Genomic DNA, 18,151 nt, shown 5'->3' with positions numbered 1-18,151 from the left:
TGTAAGTCCTAACTGAGCGGCTCGTTCAAAACAACACTGAACCATTTCGCTGACCGCACGAGCTCAGTTTTTCTGTCTGCTATTTGAAGGGTTAAACGCGGTCAAAGCTGTCGCTACGCCGCTGCCTATCTATTGCTAATGTCCAGTGCCTGCGCGCTTTGGGGCAACCTGGGCGCCCCAGTGCGCAACAGGCGCACTGTCACACGCCTGGCACTAGTCACGTGATGACACCTGACCATCACGTGACAGGTTGTTATCGCTGTACGCTCATAATCCGCGGGGAGGGCTGCGTATAACAGATATCGCTGCAATACACACAATCCTAAACAAGCACGCCTAAATGTGCCAGCGAACACCTTGATACCCAAGCACCGTTATGCTGGATCTTCTACTTGAGTGACAATTGCGAGACTTAACTTTACTGTCTCCACGAGAGAGAGAGAGTGATTTAGGTGACTGGGTTCTTGGTTAAAGGAATGAGGCTTCCCCTCGACCCTTGTTCACTTTATTTTGTGTTAAAGTCGTTTAATGGTTTGTCGCGCTTACACCTTCTCATTAAGGGGTGAAAAACACGATTTTATACATAAAGGACACCCTAAAGAGTGTTAGCCCCAGAGAACACCCTTAAGGTGTAGGTATTGTGGGGTGTTAAATTAGCACCCCACAATACCTACACATCAAAGGTGTTCTCTGAGCAACACTCTTTAGAGTGTCCTTTATAAATTAACACCCCACAATACCTACACGTTAAGGGTGTTCTCTGGGCTAACACTCTTTAGGGTGTCCTTTATAAATTAACACCCCACAATATCTACACGTTAAGGGTGTTCTCTGGGCTAACACTCTTTAGGGTGCCCTTTATGTATAAAATCGCGTTTTTCACAATTTAACACTGCCTACAGTGTTAAGCCTGTCCGGTGTCTTTGGTGAAATCATCAAACTGTAGCTGTGGGCCAGAGGTTATAGATGTACCACAGCTACAGTGCCAGATGCCCGAGGGTTTCCGTGACTCTGCACGCAGCCGCCCCGAGCCAAGATCAACCAGCAGCGCGCCCGGCGGTTCTGCACCTCCCAGGAGTTGATGGAGAAGGCCTTGCTGATGAAAGAAGTGCGCGTCGAACTGCTGGAACGTGGCGCCCGCCTGCCGCCCGAGCGTACGCTCTTCGATAGCAACTGCATCACGCCGGTAAGACGTGCAACGCTGGCAGCATATGCTCTTTTACCGGTGTAATTAGCTGTGGTTTAAACTTTGATTAACCCTGCTGAGAAGCGGGAGCTTCCTTTCCACGGCTACGTTCACAAACGCCACACACGCACTGCCGAACGCATTATCTGTAAAGCTTCGATGAAATGCCCGATGGGGCAGTTGCCACCTGTCACGGTGGGTAGATTGTGATGACGTCAGTAGGTCACGTGACTTGCCATGTGACACCGCGTAACACCTGTCAGGTGACTGAACTGACGCTGCCCTCTTGAAAACCTAGAGTAGTGAAGCATTCGCTTCAAAAATTCGTGACTATTAAGCAGGGCTCGTAATTAACACAGCGCTATGGAGCACAGAGCGGACGATGTAGGAGAGCGCTCTCGACTGGCAGGTTGCGAGAGAAACCGGGTTGACCAAGGCTATAGCATAAACGTTCTGTCTATCTTCCTGTCTGTTTTTTCTCTCTTGCGTGTCTTGTGTCCGTGTTCCACAGCGCTGTGTTAATCTGTCGAAGAAAAACAGTGAACCAACTAGACCAGGACAAGATCCTTATTAAGCAGGGGTCTCTGCTTTGCGCTTAAGACCTGACAACGGCGTAAATCGTCACAAGTAAGGCGACGTTGGTGAAGTGCTCAACCCACATAGCTTAGTTGAAAATGACTTTGCTGTCAGAACTAAAAGACGGAAAAAAAAGTTTTCTCTGCCTGAAGACAGCATTTTCTTAGTATTATGCTGCTGCGGTCGTAAAGAGAACCATTTCTGTTATGATGCCGGGCGACGGTATTTTTTTCGCTGTATTTTTCCATGCGAAAAATAAATTGATTGATTGATTGATTGATTGATTGACTGCGCAATATTACAGAAGGCGCTGTGGTTACCTGAAGAATTTCTGCCATTACTGGTTTAATTGGTTTATGGGGGTTTAACGTCCCAAAGCGACTCAGGCTATGAGTGACGTTGTAGTGAATGGCTCCGGAAATTTCGACTTCTGGGGTTCTTTAACGTGCACTGACATCGCACAGATCTCTGCCATTACGTTAAGATCATCTCCCCAAATACTATTGAAATGCCTGCTGTGGAAGCCAAAAAGTTTTGGTTTTTTTTTGGCTAGGACGCTTGTGTTTGATAAGTGCATGCGGTAACATGTAGGAACCAAGCTGGCGTCTTCCCGATTACCGAAAAACACGAACTACTTGAATATACTATATTTTTAAAGTTTTTCTGCTTCGCCATTAAAACGGCCTTAGACTTTGAGGTTAAGCAGGCTTGACAATTAAAAAGGCGGTCTATGTGCAACGATACCTTTTCAATTCCATTTGTCTTCTCTTGCTCTTTGTGGCTGGTCAAGAGACGCGGCTAAGCTAAGCTAAGAGCCACTGCCCTGCGATGGCAGGTGCTGCCACCGGTGGGCCTTGTGCGACCCAAGTTGCTCTTTCCGAGGAACCTCTTGCTGTCAACCATTAATCTAACTGCCACCGGACGCGTCGCAGGGCACAGCTGTGCTCTTTAGCCCAAGCTATATACTGCTGAAGCAGGGAACACCAAGTCTTGCCAGTTGTACCGCATAAACAAGCTATGAATTATTAAAAGACAAGCAGAAGTGTTTCCAGCGCGATAGTGTTAAAGGCCTCGTTACGCAGCAAATCTGGCGTCGGCGTTTTGAGCGAAAAATCACGAGCATGACTCTGGCAGGTGGTCCTCAGAGAGCAACCTAGGAGGCAGGTGGGCCACCTGGTTCACGTGACCTTGCGGCGTCATCACAATCTTCCCAGCGGATAGCGAGCAAACTGCCCACCGTGGCATGTGACAGTTAAATTAATGATGGCAACTCGGGAAGAGCAACCTAGGACACACAAGGCCCACCGCTAGGAGCACCTGCCATCGGTGCGGGCAGCTGTGACAACCATGCGGTGTGCCCCGTGTCTGCTCATGTGACTGTTATTGTGTATTGCTGGAAGAAGCGCTGTTCCTGTTGTGTTAGCTTTGGATTGTGTTGCCGTAGTAAGCAAAAACAAACAAACAAACAAACAAACAAATAAATAAATAAATAAATAAACTATGCCAGCTTATTCTTAACAGATGAAATTCAAACAGTAGAATGTATGAGGCGTGTAAGCAAAGTGCGCGATTTTTTTGCGCAAGCATTTCAAAGGTGGCGTAATCGCCGATCAACATTGGAGGGCACACTTAAGCTCCGCCTTAAGGGCGTGACGCTATAGCGTTAATGGGCTAATGCCCATATATGCAGAATGTCATTATCTAATTTACATTCGTTGATCCCTGGCAGTCCTCACATACCCCCCTCCTCCGCAGTGGTGCAGCGGTTAAGCGATGCGCCCGTGCCCTGCGATGGCAGGTGCCCCCAACGATGGGGCCTTGTACGGCCTAGGTTGCTCTTGCCGAGCGACCGATCATTAATATAACTGATTCTTCCTACGAAGAGCAGTTTGCTCAGTCTCCAGTTGCCAAGTTGTGACGATGCATGTGACCTAGGTCACCTTCCTCCTAGGTTGCTCTCTGGGCACCACCTGTCTGAGTCACGCTTGCGATTTTTCGCTCGCAAAGCCGACGCCGACACCGGATTTTCTGGACAACGGCGCTCAAGGCTATCGGGTTAAAACGGGATAAACGTGCACTTTTTATCGACCCCGTATCTGGAATCGCCTACATCTTCGTTCGGGCCGCGGTGGCTCACTGGTTAAGGCGCCCTCCTATTGAGCCGTGGTACCCGGGTTCAAACCCGACCGCGGCGGCCGCGTTTCGATGGAGGCGAAAGGCAAATATGCGCCCGTGTGCTGTGCGATCTCAGTGCACGTTAAAGGTCCCCAGGTGGTTGAAATTATTCCGGAGCCCTCCACTACGGCACCTCAGTCTTCCTTTCTTCTTTCACTCCCTGATTTATCCCTTCCCTTACGGCGTGGTTTGGGTGTCCACCGAGATATGAGACAGATACTGCGCCATTTCCTTTCCGCAAAAACAAATTTTCAATTTTTGTTCTTTCGGGCGTACTTTTAAGGGTGTCCATGCAACGCAGGGCACGGAGTTCATGGAGCGGGTGACCAAGTGTCTGCACTTTTACATCCACCACCGGCTCAACTCTGACCCCGGGTGGCAGAGCGTGGAAGTAATCTTATCCGACGAAACCGTGCCGGGCGAAGGCGAACACAAGATCATGGATTTTATTAGGGCTCAAAAAGGTGTACCTATGCATCTGTTTGTGTGCATGAGTGCGCGTGTGGGCTAGAGCATGCGCTCTAGCTGGATGGAGGTAAATAAAAATGCAATCGGCGAGCATAACCTATGTTTCACGTGGCGTTGTATTCATACCGAACAGCTCTGGACAAAAACAGTTTTGAGCGAGAAAGAGTTTATGAGCGCAACTTTTTTTATATATTATAAGCTTTCACTATAACAATCAATATATCCGCAGATCTCCCGTCAGCAGGATTGCATTGTTTTGCTATTAACGTTTTTTGCGGTCGTTAAAAGCGTTACCCATTGGTTTTCTATGGTAGTCTTAACTGTTCGATGTAGGCAACGGAAACACTATAAAAGAAAGATTTCGCTATATCGGAAGGATAGACCATTATCTTCAATATTTCTATACCACTACCTTCCAGTTTTTCAATGTTAAAAATTTTTGCCCAATAATGTCGGACATGTCCGCTAACTGAAATCAGTAGTAAACTAATTCAACATTTGAGTGTTTGTCTCTGTTAAACAAATCAGAGTTATCATAGTTCTTGAGTTCGTAATTTCTTCCGGTGATTAGATCTTAGTTTAGGTAACAAGAAGATTATTATCAGCGGGTTGTCTTCCTAGTCGTGGATAGACGGAGTATGGAAGTAATGAATATCGACGCATCTTCGATGCAGGCTTTAAACGAAGGCTGCAATTGGCTCCGTATACCTTTAGTTTTTTGTAAAAATCGGTTCTTTAGCACTTTCTGGCTGCGTTGACGTCTCTCCGACAGCAAAAAAAATTGTTTCTTGCCGAAAAAAAGTAGTTGATATCGGTGTCACCCTGCCACTTAATTTAAACTCCTGACTCAAAGACCTGAATGGACATTGTGACCAATGACTGAAATTGAATGGCGTTGTAGCTTAGCCTCAGAGATCTGCGCTCAGAAAACGCTGTTTCGACGCATCACTGTCTGCTTGCGTAAACGAGTGGTGGTGGCGTTATTTGTATTTTTTTCTTCTTAACCTTTTCTGACTTATAAAACGTCCGTTCTTACTGCAACAAGGCAGAAAAGTGATCGAGTTCACTGTGTCCCCCTCTGTGTCGTTCGTTGTTCTTGTAGCGTTTGAATTTTCCACTCTGAACGTTCTTACCGAGTAGTACCTTCATTGCAATGAGCCCCTCGCTACAAAAAAACTACGTTTCAAAATACTGAGCAGAACAATTTTTCCGAAACAGAAACTTGTCTGCGCAGTCGATGGCGCTGGTTCGCGTGACTCAGCGATGACGTCACGGACTTCACTGGAAAAATACAAGCGTATAATCGCTGAAAAATCGGCTGAAAACGATGGCCCCGCTCGTGCCATGTTAGGAGTGGCCGCGTACAAGCTCTAATATTTTTGTTCAGAGAGCATGCACACGCGTATGGGTTTGTGAAACCGGCACAAATTGCCCGAATTGTTTATTTCATCGCTGATGTTTTTAATTCCTTTGCTCCCGCAGCCAGCCCCCAACATGACCCCAACACGCAACATTGTCTTTGCGGAGCCGACAGTAAGCCTGTTTTTTTTTTATCCCGATTTTGCGTCACAGTCTTCACCAGAACTTCAAAAAGAAAAGTATTCGAACACAATAACTCTCTCTATATCGAGAAATCTCGTATGCCTTCATATGTGTTTCGTATGAAGTCAGCTGTGTTACATGCAAGAGATACGTGTCACAAATGTGTGTAATAGAAATTCATATGGGCAGCATATGAGTTATATATATCAAGTTAGGGGCCTCGTATGAACACATATATGCTGCATACGAGTTCATATGTGTCACAAATATCTCGAATGAACTCATAGGAGCTATACTGATGTGTTGAGAAACGTTCCTCGCATGAACACATGTTTCATACAAGTTCATATCTGTCCCAGACGTGTCTCGCATGAACTCATATTTGCTGAATATGAGTTCACACGTGCTGCAAGTGTCTCTTGTATGCACATATATGTAGTATGTCCTGACACGCGGCACTAAACTTGTATGGCAGCTATTTTATCGTTCCCATCTTTTTAATTCTGGCCCAGCGTTTCTCTTTCTCAATAGATTTATATACGGGGCACATACGACGCATATATACGAGATTTTGAAGCGAAAAGCTTCACTACGCTAGGCAAAGCGGGCCGGAGAATGGCCTTGAACGACCTTCAGCCCAATCAGGGATAGCCGTGTACGACCATATGTGGTACAATTAGGGTGTCGAACCCTTGACTCGTGACCTTTAGTTGACCTCTGAGATTGTGTGACCTTTGACATTGAGAACATTCGATGGGGCGATTTGAAGCCACGTGATGACATCCAATGGGGGTGTCGTAAGACCACGTGACACCACGTCATAGCCACGTGGTCGTGTGGGCGTATATAGTACGGCAGTCGCGAGTGTGTAGCGGAGCTGCCATGGACGAGCCTCAGACGCTTAACAAGCGTGCTTGCTTTACGCTGAATTCCAGGGTTAGCCAACTTAAGCCACTGCCAGTTTTGTGACCAATTTTGTGACCCATGACATAGCACTTTTTTCGATAGGGATGTCAGCAAAGCCCGCGCGTTCTTCAACGCATTGCGGAGCATGCTCAAGTGATGGGGCACATCGTTACCGGGATTTCTGGATAGCTTTCTCCGATTGTTCTGCCGCTACATAGCGCGTGACAGGAAACTAACGGTTGCATTTTTTTTCTCTAAATAACAAAACCACCACGGCAGTGAAGTATTGATCGGAGAACATCTTCATTTCTTCAGTAGAGTGTTATACCACTTTTTATAGCCTAGCAGCGTGAGATGAAGTAACCTTGTTGGGAAAACGCCAATTATATAAAAAAAATTACCTTTGTTTCCACAAACATTCAGCAGACAAGGAACGGCAAAAGGAACGGTATGGGTTTTTAAACAATTGTTTTTTTCTTTGGCGAGTGTATGCCTTCTTGAATAGCAGTGTACAGAGTGAAAGCTGTTCAGCTTTCATTTGTAGCCGTATGGCTACGCTCGGATGGACGCCAATGAGTAATTACTTTCTCATTACAAATTTTCTCAACCTTGGAGGATTACCTTAAAACATTTGACCAGCGCCGTTCCCACCTTTAGTTATTGATCAGTTCGCTCTTGCCCTACGATAAGCTAGCCGCCCCGGTTAGTTCACTTCACAGAGCGACTGCTTCGATGAAGCGGTGGTCCCGGGTTCGAAATCCGTACCAGGACGAATTGTTCTTTAACTACGAAGTTAATGAGAAAGCTGTATAGCTTTCCTTTGTAGCCGTAAGGCTACGCTTGGGCTGATGCCAATGAGCGGTTACTCCCTTATTACAGATCTAATACACCTTGGGGGTTCCCATAAACATTAGACCGACCAGAGTACAGAGAGTATAGACCCTATAGTCACTATCACATTTGGCGGGTGACCGGAGGCTCCTGAGTGGCAACCCTGATACCATCCAGCCGCCTTACTGTTGCGAGTTTCTGAGCTAAAACCTCCAACTGAGGTTGCTCGGTGGCCTTAAAGACTCCGCAGAAAGCGAGATTGAGAAGTGGCAGCACACCCCGTGGGCATTTGGGGCAGGTGTCATTATTGGATTTGGTGGACGCCATGATCGTCTCGCTCATGCGGCCTCGACGTGATGCGACCACCATGTTGATGCGTTCCATTAATTTTTTCCTGAATATGCGCACCGCACAATTTTCACCCTGTTAAACAAGCTCTTTAGATTTTGAGGTCAAAACTTATCTGTAGAACTCCACTACGGTGTCCGTCAAAACTCCCGTATCGCATGGGTGCTTTAGACCTCACATACCATACTAGCACGGTGTGCACAAAAACGTCTCTAAAGATTGAATGTAAGTGAAAATACGGACACAAGGTAAGCGCTGACTCTCAACTGAGATTTTGTCACTTACTGTTTAATACTTCATTACATGAAGCTCACGTGATCCCTTCATAGGCTTCAGATCATGGATGTTTGGAGGTTTAGTTTTCTGGGGCGGCTGTAGGCTGTCACACGGCCGCATGTGGTTGCTTTTTCTTGTACTTTCTAATCAGTTATCTTTAAGCGGTAAAATAATTTCACTACTAGTTTCCCATTGATGAACACCACAAAGTAAAGAAAGAATAGGAACATTCCCCTACGCTAATTGGTTTCGGTGACTGTTGGCTCTCTTCATATCTTTGTCATAATGAGCTACTCATCTCCCTTCCCTTGTCTCCCCTTTGAATTATGTCATAATATAGCGGCATCTAGTTGCAGCGTGAAATATCAATCCTCATTATGCCTTTTTATTTATCTATTTAGTTTCAGCATCAGACAGTGTACACAGCCTGATGCAGGGACAGGGGCTAAAGGTGTTGAAGCCTAACGAGGCCTCTGACCTTACGCAGTTCGCAGCAGTATTGTTACGAAAATATATCACAACATATAGAAAACGAAAAACTTTTTGCTTCCTGGAATTATTAATGATGCAAAGACGCGGCACTTGGCACTATACTGAAGTCATATGAACTTCCTAGCACAACAGCATACACAGCCTCAATTCATACATTGGATGACGCCATCCTAAAATAATCACATGCACATATCACGCGATAAAATTGTACCAAAGCATGCACAACAAGAAAGGACACTTTATACTGATGAAAACAACATGTCTGAACACAATAGCACGGGCGAAAAATTCCAAAGCCATACAGTGTTCATTTACAAGAGTACTTCATTCCAGAGGACCACAATATCTCCCTAACATGGCGTCTGATTGTTTTTGATGTGCCTTCAAATTTAGCTTGCTTTCAAGTTTATTTAGGGAGGCAGGTATCTGATATTTCATTGCTTGCATTCCATATATTTGTTCTTATTTTCGGTATTCGATGTTTTCGGTCCCTTAAAGCATATTCAGCATTTTCGCTGTCACTGGTTTCGCAAAGCTTCTTCTTATGTATTACTTGCAGTACTTTCAATTAATATCGCCGGTCTACCCTTAGGATACTATTTTGTAAACAGTGGAGCTGTTTGTAAACAACATATAACACAGAATGGTGGTATTTGTCACCGATAGGTGACGTCATTGCGTGCCTGCTGCTGCCGGAAATGAGGCATCCTAACTTTTTAGCCCATCTTTGCCGTCAGCTAAACTTAATGTGGGGTTAGTTGGTTCTGCGTGCTTTTTAAATAAAATAGCGGCATCACAGACTTCCCCAGGACACGTCACGCCACTGCTAGGTGACACACACCTTTCCATTCATCCTTTATGCGTATAAGTGGCCCACCAAATTATGGCGCGAGGTAGATGTCACACGATGTTGACGAAGTTGTAGCTTTCCTATGATCACTTTTTTCACAGTTGACGAAGTTGTAGCTTGCCTATGATCACTTTTTTCCCAGGTGACCTAATTATGCTGGGCTTGGCCACACACGAGCCAAACTTCACTGTTATCCGGGAAGACCGAAGAGGCAGTTTAGTCAGATTCTGCGACCTCTGCCAACGACCCGGTGAGCATCGTGACACATAATCTATAAACTATTTTTTTGTCATAAATAATCATGCGGTAGCTTTGGAAGCCCTGTGTGGCCAAAATGCGTCGTCGGTCATAAAATTTGCCTATTAGCTGAATAAGAGTGACGCCATCAGACCGGAAATGGTGTCACTTCCGATGAAGGCATCAATAGGTGCTAATGCTATCGCATCGTCGACGCATCATAGAAATAGACGCTGACCGATAGTGGGTTCCCTGACAACATGATCGCGTCAGTGGGCGAAAAAGTGCTGAAATTCCTGACGAGGAAATAAAAAAAAAGAAGTCGAAAGAACAGAGCAATAGAGAAGGAATGGTTGTCATACCGTTATACATAAGGTATCGCACGGATTGAAGAAGGTGGCGAACAAACACCAAGTGAAAGTTGTATTCAGCGCACCAAAAAAGCTGATAAGCCTGTGCAACAAGGTGAACGCAAAAGGAAAGAGTGACAAGCGCAAGGAATGTGACGTTGCCCACAGGGAAAGGTTCGTACCATGCCAGAAGAACATCATATATAGAATACCAATATCATGCGGAAAACAATACATTGGACCATCGGGAAGATGTGTCAACACGCGACTTTTGGAGCATCGCAATGACTGCGACAAAATTAACCACCCGGGAAATCTAGCGCAACATTGCAGCAGGATTAAGAAGTGCGCACCAATTTTCCACAGGACCACAATCGGAGGAAAACAGAAAGAAAGGATTGAAAGAGAGATAGTCGAAGCATTTTTAATCGAGAAGGCGGAAAATGAAACTTGTGTAAGCACTCCTTCTATTGCACTTACAAAAACTGAGATTGACATGATAAGTGCAGATGCTGTGTCGTGGTGATGGTCATGTGTTTGATGATGGGATGGTTGCTTCTTTCAAAAACTGACGCTGCGTATATAAACGCACCTTCCGTATGGAATAAACAGTTGTTAGTTTGCGCTTGTGCCGTGTGTATGTGTCCTTTTTGTGTCGCTTGTGGCGCATTTGTTCCCAGTGTGGGCTCTAATAAAGTTGCTGTATGCCTCGAATGTCTTAGCACGCCGCTTCGGGAATATTGTCCTGCGAGAATTTTTTAGGGCGCTTTGTAGAAGCTGAGTTATCTGTAGTCAGAATTTGAATTTCAGTGTCTTCGTGCCTCTCCCTCTCCTCTCGTCATTTTTTGCCTGCTGGAAGGTCGGTGCTCCTCTGCCGGCCCCACCTCCGGGGGCGGAGCTTCCTGACCCGCCGGAGCTACGCGGCTTATTGGCAACGCCGTGGTAGCTGCCTGACGTCTGAAAAAATATAACCAATAGCCATCTCTCAACTTGTACACGCAGGTGCGAGCGAGCATGAAAAAGTCGCTGGGAAGAAATCGCTAACTTTCGCGCGTGATTGTGGGTTCTTTCCTGCTTGTTGAAGCGTATTATTTGGCTCCGATGTTCATGACAACACAGTGCAGTGATATGAGCTAGTTGATGTGCTCTCTTCGGAAGCTATTTAAGAGCCCCTTTAAGAAGTATGCTGGGTTAGGGCAGATGGAACAGGAGAGGGTTGACTGAAGAGCAGGGAGAAGAACATTGATGCTACAGTGTAGTTGGCATGGCTGGTGATGTTGACAGTTATGTTATTTTACCACTATTTTCTTCAAGGACATCTAACGCCAGTCTGCCCTGGGCTCCTGGAAAAGCATTTGGAGGTAAGTTCCTGGTTTTAACCTTCTGCAGAGCAGTGGGGCATATATGCCCGCTTGTTTTAAGTGCTAGCAAACAGAAAACGCTTCACCTATGTACCACATTTTCGTGCGCTGAATACTACCCAAGTATCAAACAAACCAGCGTGCTTTTATCTTCCGCTAAGAGGCCTCCTTGATGCCTTGATTTTACAGACGCGGGTGCACAGTTCGAGAAGACCCACTTGGCCCGCAAACAAAATGCAAAAATTGTTGAGGTTTCCAGTCATTTCCATCGGTCAGTTGCCTCATAATACTTCTTAACGCGATTTTCAATTCTAATGCTAGTTGTCTTACACATCGGAAAGACTGTACAGATTTGAGGTGTTTTTAGAAAATCATTGGCAGAACTGTGTACTGCTTTTTTCTACAAAACGAGTGGTCGATATGGCTTGAAAGTTATGGCATTGAATTCATAGAGACATTATGAGTACAATTGTGCCATTTTTGCGCATATGAGACTTGCACAGAGCTTGCGCCTTAAAAAGAGTTAAGGAGATATGTAGACATCAAATACGAAATACTTGTATCTTCTAATTCGAGTTGAACAAAAAAAAAACTGTCTCCCATCTAGGATAACGTCCTCACGGAGAGACCGCGCGAACGCAAGGCGAAGTTCATTTTCCTTCGTCTGCATGTCTTACGGGACCTCTTGGCACGTGACCTTCGACCATACAATCCAGAGTTCGAGTACAAAACCGAGGTATGCCTGTTTAATTTCATCTTTGGCTTGTGTTTTGTTGATAATGGCAATTATAAATCAGTGACACGCTGGCAGTTCAATAAAAAAGTCGTGTAAGACCACAATCCACAGCTTGAATCAAGGTTCTGACTGCGCTTTGCACTCGGCCGCTATTCCAATGCGTACGCGTACCAATAGAGATGACAAAACAGGTTTCAGCAAACATTTTTTTTTATACCGCGTTTCGATCTTTCTACCACATCCACCCGCCGTGGTGGCTCGGTGGTGAGGGCGCTAGGCTACTGCTCCGGATTTCCCGGGTTCGAACCCGACCGCGGCGGTCGCGTTTTTATAGAGGCAAAACGCTAAGGCGCCCGTGTGCTGTGCGATGCCAGTGCACGTTAAAGATTCCCAGGTGGTCGAAATTACTCCGGAGCCCTCCACTACGGCACCTCTTTCTTCCTTCCTTCTTTCACTCCCTCCTTTATCCCTTCCCTTACGGCACAGTTCATGTGTCCAACGATATGAGACAGATACTGTGCCATTTCCTTCCCCCTCCATAAAAAAACCAATTACCACATCCTCTTCATTCATACAAGCAACGGCCCCGGTTCATTTTGTTTTAAACAAGGATACTGTATGGGCTCCGTAACACCTGTCCATCCGTCTCTGATCAGGCCAGTGATAGCAGTTATTTGTTCCCGTCATTATGCAATGTTTCAGCGTTTTGTGCGGTCTAGTACGAACATGTAGCTATATGTTTTGTGCTAAAGGGAATACAACGCCAAGACATTTCACCAATGCCGCGGAAGAATAAAGAGCAGGAGTGTCTGCATCGCATCCTAGCTGCTATTCCCGTGAAAGCGCAGACCCTCTTGTACAACGTGGCACCAGGTGGACCATTTCCGAGATTTCCCACTCCACGGACACGGGTGCCTCGTGTCCTCATGTCATGTGTATGTGTGTCTCAGGCCCTCTTATACTGCGTCAGGACAATAGAAGTTCGAGTTAGTTTTCCGTGACGACCTACTACGATTCCGACGTTCAAAACGTTTACGGAGTTCCTTACACAGGTCTCAGTCCAGAAGGGGCGGAAACCTTAAGGACGCTCAAAGAGATCGACAACTGACTTTTAAGGAGACATGTTCCGCAAGCGAAGCGATTTCCGAGCACTTAAGCATGTCTCGTGGACGACAGTTTTAATGAAGCGACAACTGGAAAGCACAGTGGTGCCATCTAGTAACACCACAAAACACTTAATCAGTGATGCGAAGGTAGCGCCACAATTCAACTCGCACCCTTATCAAATCAAAAGACGTATTAAAATGGAGTAAGCCATAATGCATGTAACTGATACTGCAGAAAAGAAAAATATACCGAATTTAACTCCTTATAATGGGCATATCGCGGAAATGCCACGAGGCGGAATACTCATGTAGTTGCAAGATTTCACCGCCAGTGTTGCTTGAGGTTGTTTCAAGCAATTTTCAAAGAAAAATTCTCGCTTCATACTCGTTGCTATTTACACGACGTATTTTGTTTCCTCACACACTATATTTGAAGGAAAAAATTAGTGGCGTGGCTCATCATCGTCTCAAGCGATGCCGGCAAGTGTAGACTTCCTACTTGGCTTGACTAGTGTTTGGCAAAAAAAAAATGATTTAATAATACCTTTTTTTGCTCAGGAAGATCGCTCAAAAATGCTTTGATAATTTTTGTACTATCTTATTACCAAATATTCAATTTTACTAAACGAAGAACGGCCTAATAAAGTAATTTGCTCTGCACACAGTGTCTCGAGAGCACATCGCTGCTACGGAGGCTAAAGCTGTATACCGCACCACGGCGCAGCTACGATTCCGCGGGGAACTTCGTGTCCTCAGTCCAACACTAGCCAAGCGAAATACTATAAGCCTCCACTTCCCAGAGCTCGCATGGGTGATGAAGTGTTTTTTAAGAAAGTCGCATAGACGGTGGCGTGTTTTGTTCGTCTAGACAATACTGAAAACCCCTATGCATGTGTCGCCATAAGTGTGACGAGGATTAGTGATAATCAGTGGCGCCGTCTGGTAACAGTCAACATTAACAGAAGTGATCGTGACCACTTTGTGGACACTTCGCCAATACGGGCCCTCCTTAGCTGGGGCCACAACACTCACGAGGATATGACATCCACGATCACGTGATGAATCCGGACTTTTCAACAGGTGGTCTTGTAGGACGGGAGGGGGTGCGATAAAGCTATCGATGATACTTAACTTCCTGAACAGCAAAAAAGGTGGAGAATTTTCTATCGGTTCTGAAGGGTAGCGGATCGGGCTAGTTGGTGCAGATTTGACATTTTCAGAAGCGCTAAAACACCGAGGACGCAGAGGGAACAGACAGGGACGAGCGCTCGTCCCTGTCTGTTCCCTCTGCGTCCTCGGTGTTTTAGCGCTTCTGAAAATGTCTATCGGTTCTGTGAAGTATGGACAGCAAGCAGCTGTTAGAACAGCACCAAAGCGTCATGCTTCCTAGCACAGTACACTGACACCGTTTTTGTAAACAAAGGCCTAAACTAAAGCGCTCGTACGCAAGAAACAGTTGCATTAGAGGACTTCCTGTTTGGTTATAGTTTGTGTGAACTCATTTTCACTAAATTTGTGCATTACGTGGAGGTTTAAAGTCTTAAACCTATAGATGGTCTATGAGATGCACCGAATGAAGGTCCGCGATTAATTTCGATCCTCAACGGTTGTATTGCGCATGCGCGTGTTTTGAAAATTTGCCCCCATCAAAACGCGGCCACAACGGCCTGGAATTCGGTCCTTCATCCTTGGTCTAAGTAAACGTCATGAGCCAGTGAACCAGCGCCGGAGGTTAATTTTCATTAAAAGGCGCCGGGACGAGACAGAACGCGAAGATTACGACGAAACTATGAAACTGCGTTCGAACTTTAGCACGCAAGAACTAAAACCTGTGTTGAATATACACAGCAATCGGCATTTCCTCTTAATCTGTGCAGTGGTCTCTTATTGCACCCGTGTAAGTCTTGAAATATAGAGTGCGTACTTAAGTTCCTCACCTTCCAGAGCTTTAGAACGCCGGATATGCTAAACTAGTTACACAGTACTGCCCAGACGCGACTGGTGAGCAGTATTTTTTTCAACAAATACTTTACCCATCCACAGTAAAAAATTAGCTGTGGTTCAACCCCGCTTAACCTAGTAAGACGAGTGAAAGGTCTGTTAAGAGAAGCACCCGCCACACGTTTTTATATAACGAATGGTGCGTTTCGCGATTTCCGGCAGTTGCGAGAGTGCCATCGGCTCCGCGTACGCAGCTGTGGCGAGGCGCAGCGAGTCACGTGACTCGATAGTTGCGATGTGAGCGAGCGCCATCGGCTCAACGCGCGCAGCTGTGGTACAGTGCTCTAGAATATGGGTTGTGGGTTCAGGGAGCGGCCAGCGGTGAGGCGACTTGTGTCGACGATACCAGATGGCGCCACCAGAGCATGGGCTGTATGAAATGCGGCGCGCCGCGCCTTGGATGCGCGCTGTGCATAGAATCGTCTTGAAATAAGCAAGGCTCTGTCTTTTAAAACAGGTCCTACAAATAGGTGAAGCTGTACAGAGATATTGTCGGCGAATAAAGAAAATTAGATGTAGTAGTAGCCAACAGCCGATAGCGCGGTGGTGCGGACGAGCGGCCCCGTTAATGCTTCGCAACGCTGATCGTGCTCTTTTGCAGGTACGGCTCCCATATTTCAACGTTAGTGCATACTAGTATTATCGCCACCCATAGGAAAGGATGAGTACAGGGAGAGGAGCAAACATTCTATCGATCATCGGGGTTATCCAGCGGCCAACTCGAAGCTGTCGGCAAACGTGGCCGAGTGTACTCCAGCTTGAGCCATCGGAAGTGTTTTAGTAGAGGGGCGGGGCAACAAGAAATTGGAATAAAAAAAAAACGCTTCACTTAGAGACCGTTGTGTGTACAGCGTACTATATGTGAATGCGATAATTTTAAGTGTGGTATGCATGCCTCTGTTTTGTAAAAAGGAAAGGAACGCCGACCAAAGGTTGTTGTTAAAAAAGACGTTCTGGCTTCCCTATGGAGGCCTTGATAACTCTGATCAAGGCTTCCGTAGGGAAGCCGAAAAGTCTTTTTTTCTAACAACCTTTGGTCGGCGTTCCTTTCCTTTTTACGTGAATCTTCTACCTGACCGGACGAGTTTTCGTCGAACTTTAGATTTCATGCCCCTGTTTTAATTGTTGTTTTGATGCATGCATTTTTTTTCATCAAAACGAAGGGTCAATTGCCGCCGATGTATAAACGCTAATGAATGCAAGACAAGATAAAATAACTTTTATAAAACAAAGCACTCCTTTATTGCAGCGCTCCAACTATGCACAGTGTGAGACATATTCTTGAATTTCTCAAAGGAATGCCGTGTTTTCTTGTTTGCACAGTACATTTAGCCGCGCGACTATGAGCACTTATTTGCCCATCTTAGCATGAAGCTTCTTTTTCCTGCGAGCTTCTCGCGACTCATTGATTGATTTAACATAAAAATGCAGCCTTGTCAAAACATAAAACTTGAGAATGCTGACTGTGAGCGCTTCTGAGTGCTGGCTGCACCCTACACCACATGAAATCTGAGATTTTCCCAGCACCATAACATCTACTATGCTGTTACTACACAGCTTTTCCTGACTAAAAAAAGTTATGAAAAGGTTTTCCAGCCTTCTCACCATCAAAAAAAGCACACGAGACGGGTAGAGCAACCCTCCTTTGTCACAAATTGCAGTAAACTCACTGCAAACTCTCTGGCTCCACGCATTGATTTTCGCCCATTCTTAGCTTGCAGTACACAGTACCACTGTAATCAGGTATGCGATGGCAGCTCCAGTATTCTGAAGGAACATCCAGTTTAGAAAAATCGTCCGGCACCGATGCTTCGTCAACTTCACAAGGGTCTTGGTCGTTCGCCAACACGCTACTCTCAGTGTCAATGCCCGGACACCTCGATTCCTTGTTAACGTCGGAAGCATTACTTTGTGGTCTTTTCGCTTCATTAGGATATGTACTTGTGCTTTTCCTCTTTCTAGGTGGTCTCTGTAGCGGTGTTTTCTTTGACAGATAGCTGGGCAGCAAAGTTGGCACCGCATCGGGTAAAAGTTCCGGCTTTCCACGCGAGATGCGGACTTCTTTGCCGTCAATGATGTGTATAAAGTCCCTCACAATGCATGATGGCTCGAAATGTAGCTCACACACACAGCAGTTTTCGTCCAAAACCTTATCTTTTCGATGAAGGTTGCGTTCCCACTGCTTCCGTCGGTTCTCATCCTTTGGCACAGCGAAGAGCGACGGCTGATCGCCTTTCGTCCACTGGTATCCCGTTTTGCACCCGGGAGCAAAACAATGCCGTTGACGCCGACGATTCGGCATGACCGTAGTCTTAACGCCGCGAAGTCACAAAGAGGAAAAATGCACCGCACAAAAAGCAACAAACAGCTGCAGGCAGCTTGGCGGGACTGCTAGCCGCGCGCGCGGGCGCGCCGAGCCTACAGTCCACGCTACAACAGCGCCACCGCTTACATCCGGGACCTGTCGACACTCGCCGCCTCACTGCATCGCATGGAGCGCGCCGGCTCCTGAACCCACTACCCATATTCTAGAGCACTGTAGCTGTGGCGAGGCGAGCGAGTCACATGGCATGACGTCAGAGCCAAGCCTCCACTCCTCCTGGTTTGAAGGTCAAATTGCGGAACCACATGACCTTCAGCTTTCTGCGGGAGGAGTAGAGCTTTCGCTCTGAAGAAACGGCATAGTGCGCCGGCCATTCCTCAGAGGCAT

General features: G+C 46.2%; 1 protein-coding gene across 4 annotated transcripts in view; it reads left to right on the top strand.

Annotated features, from left to right (window-relative positions):
* The window catches only part of LOC144110117 (5'-3' exoribonuclease 2-like), an 87,011-nt gene that overhangs the window by 12,586 nt on the left and 56,274 nt on the right, over nucleotides 1–18,151 (top strand). For all 4 annotated transcript variants that reach the window (XM_077642937.1, XM_077642933.1, XM_077642936.1 and 1 more), the window contains exons 5-10: nucleotides 1,022–1,186; nucleotides 4,239–4,401; nucleotides 5,888–5,938; nucleotides 9,793–9,900; nucleotides 11,552–11,598; nucleotides 12,206–12,334. In XM_077642937.1, the coding sequence (XP_077499063.1) occupies nucleotides 1,022–1,186; nucleotides 4,239–4,401; nucleotides 5,888–5,938; nucleotides 9,793–9,900; nucleotides 11,552–11,598; nucleotides 12,206–12,334 (663 nt within the window). The remainder of the gene's footprint in view (nucleotides 1–1,021; nucleotides 1,187–4,238; nucleotides 4,402–5,887; nucleotides 5,939–9,792; nucleotides 9,901–11,551; nucleotides 11,599–12,205; nucleotides 12,335–18,151) is intronic.

Source organism: Amblyomma americanum, chromosome 11, assembly GCF_052857255.1.
Source record: "Amblyomma americanum isolate KBUSLIRL-KWMA chromosome 11, ASM5285725v1, whole genome shotgun sequence".
NCBI lineage: Eukaryota > Metazoa > Arthropoda > Arachnida > Ixodida > Ixodidae > Amblyomma > Amblyomma americanum.
The sequence above is the reverse complement of the archived record's forward strand: the minus strand, read 5'-3'. Positions and strand labels throughout refer to the sequence as shown.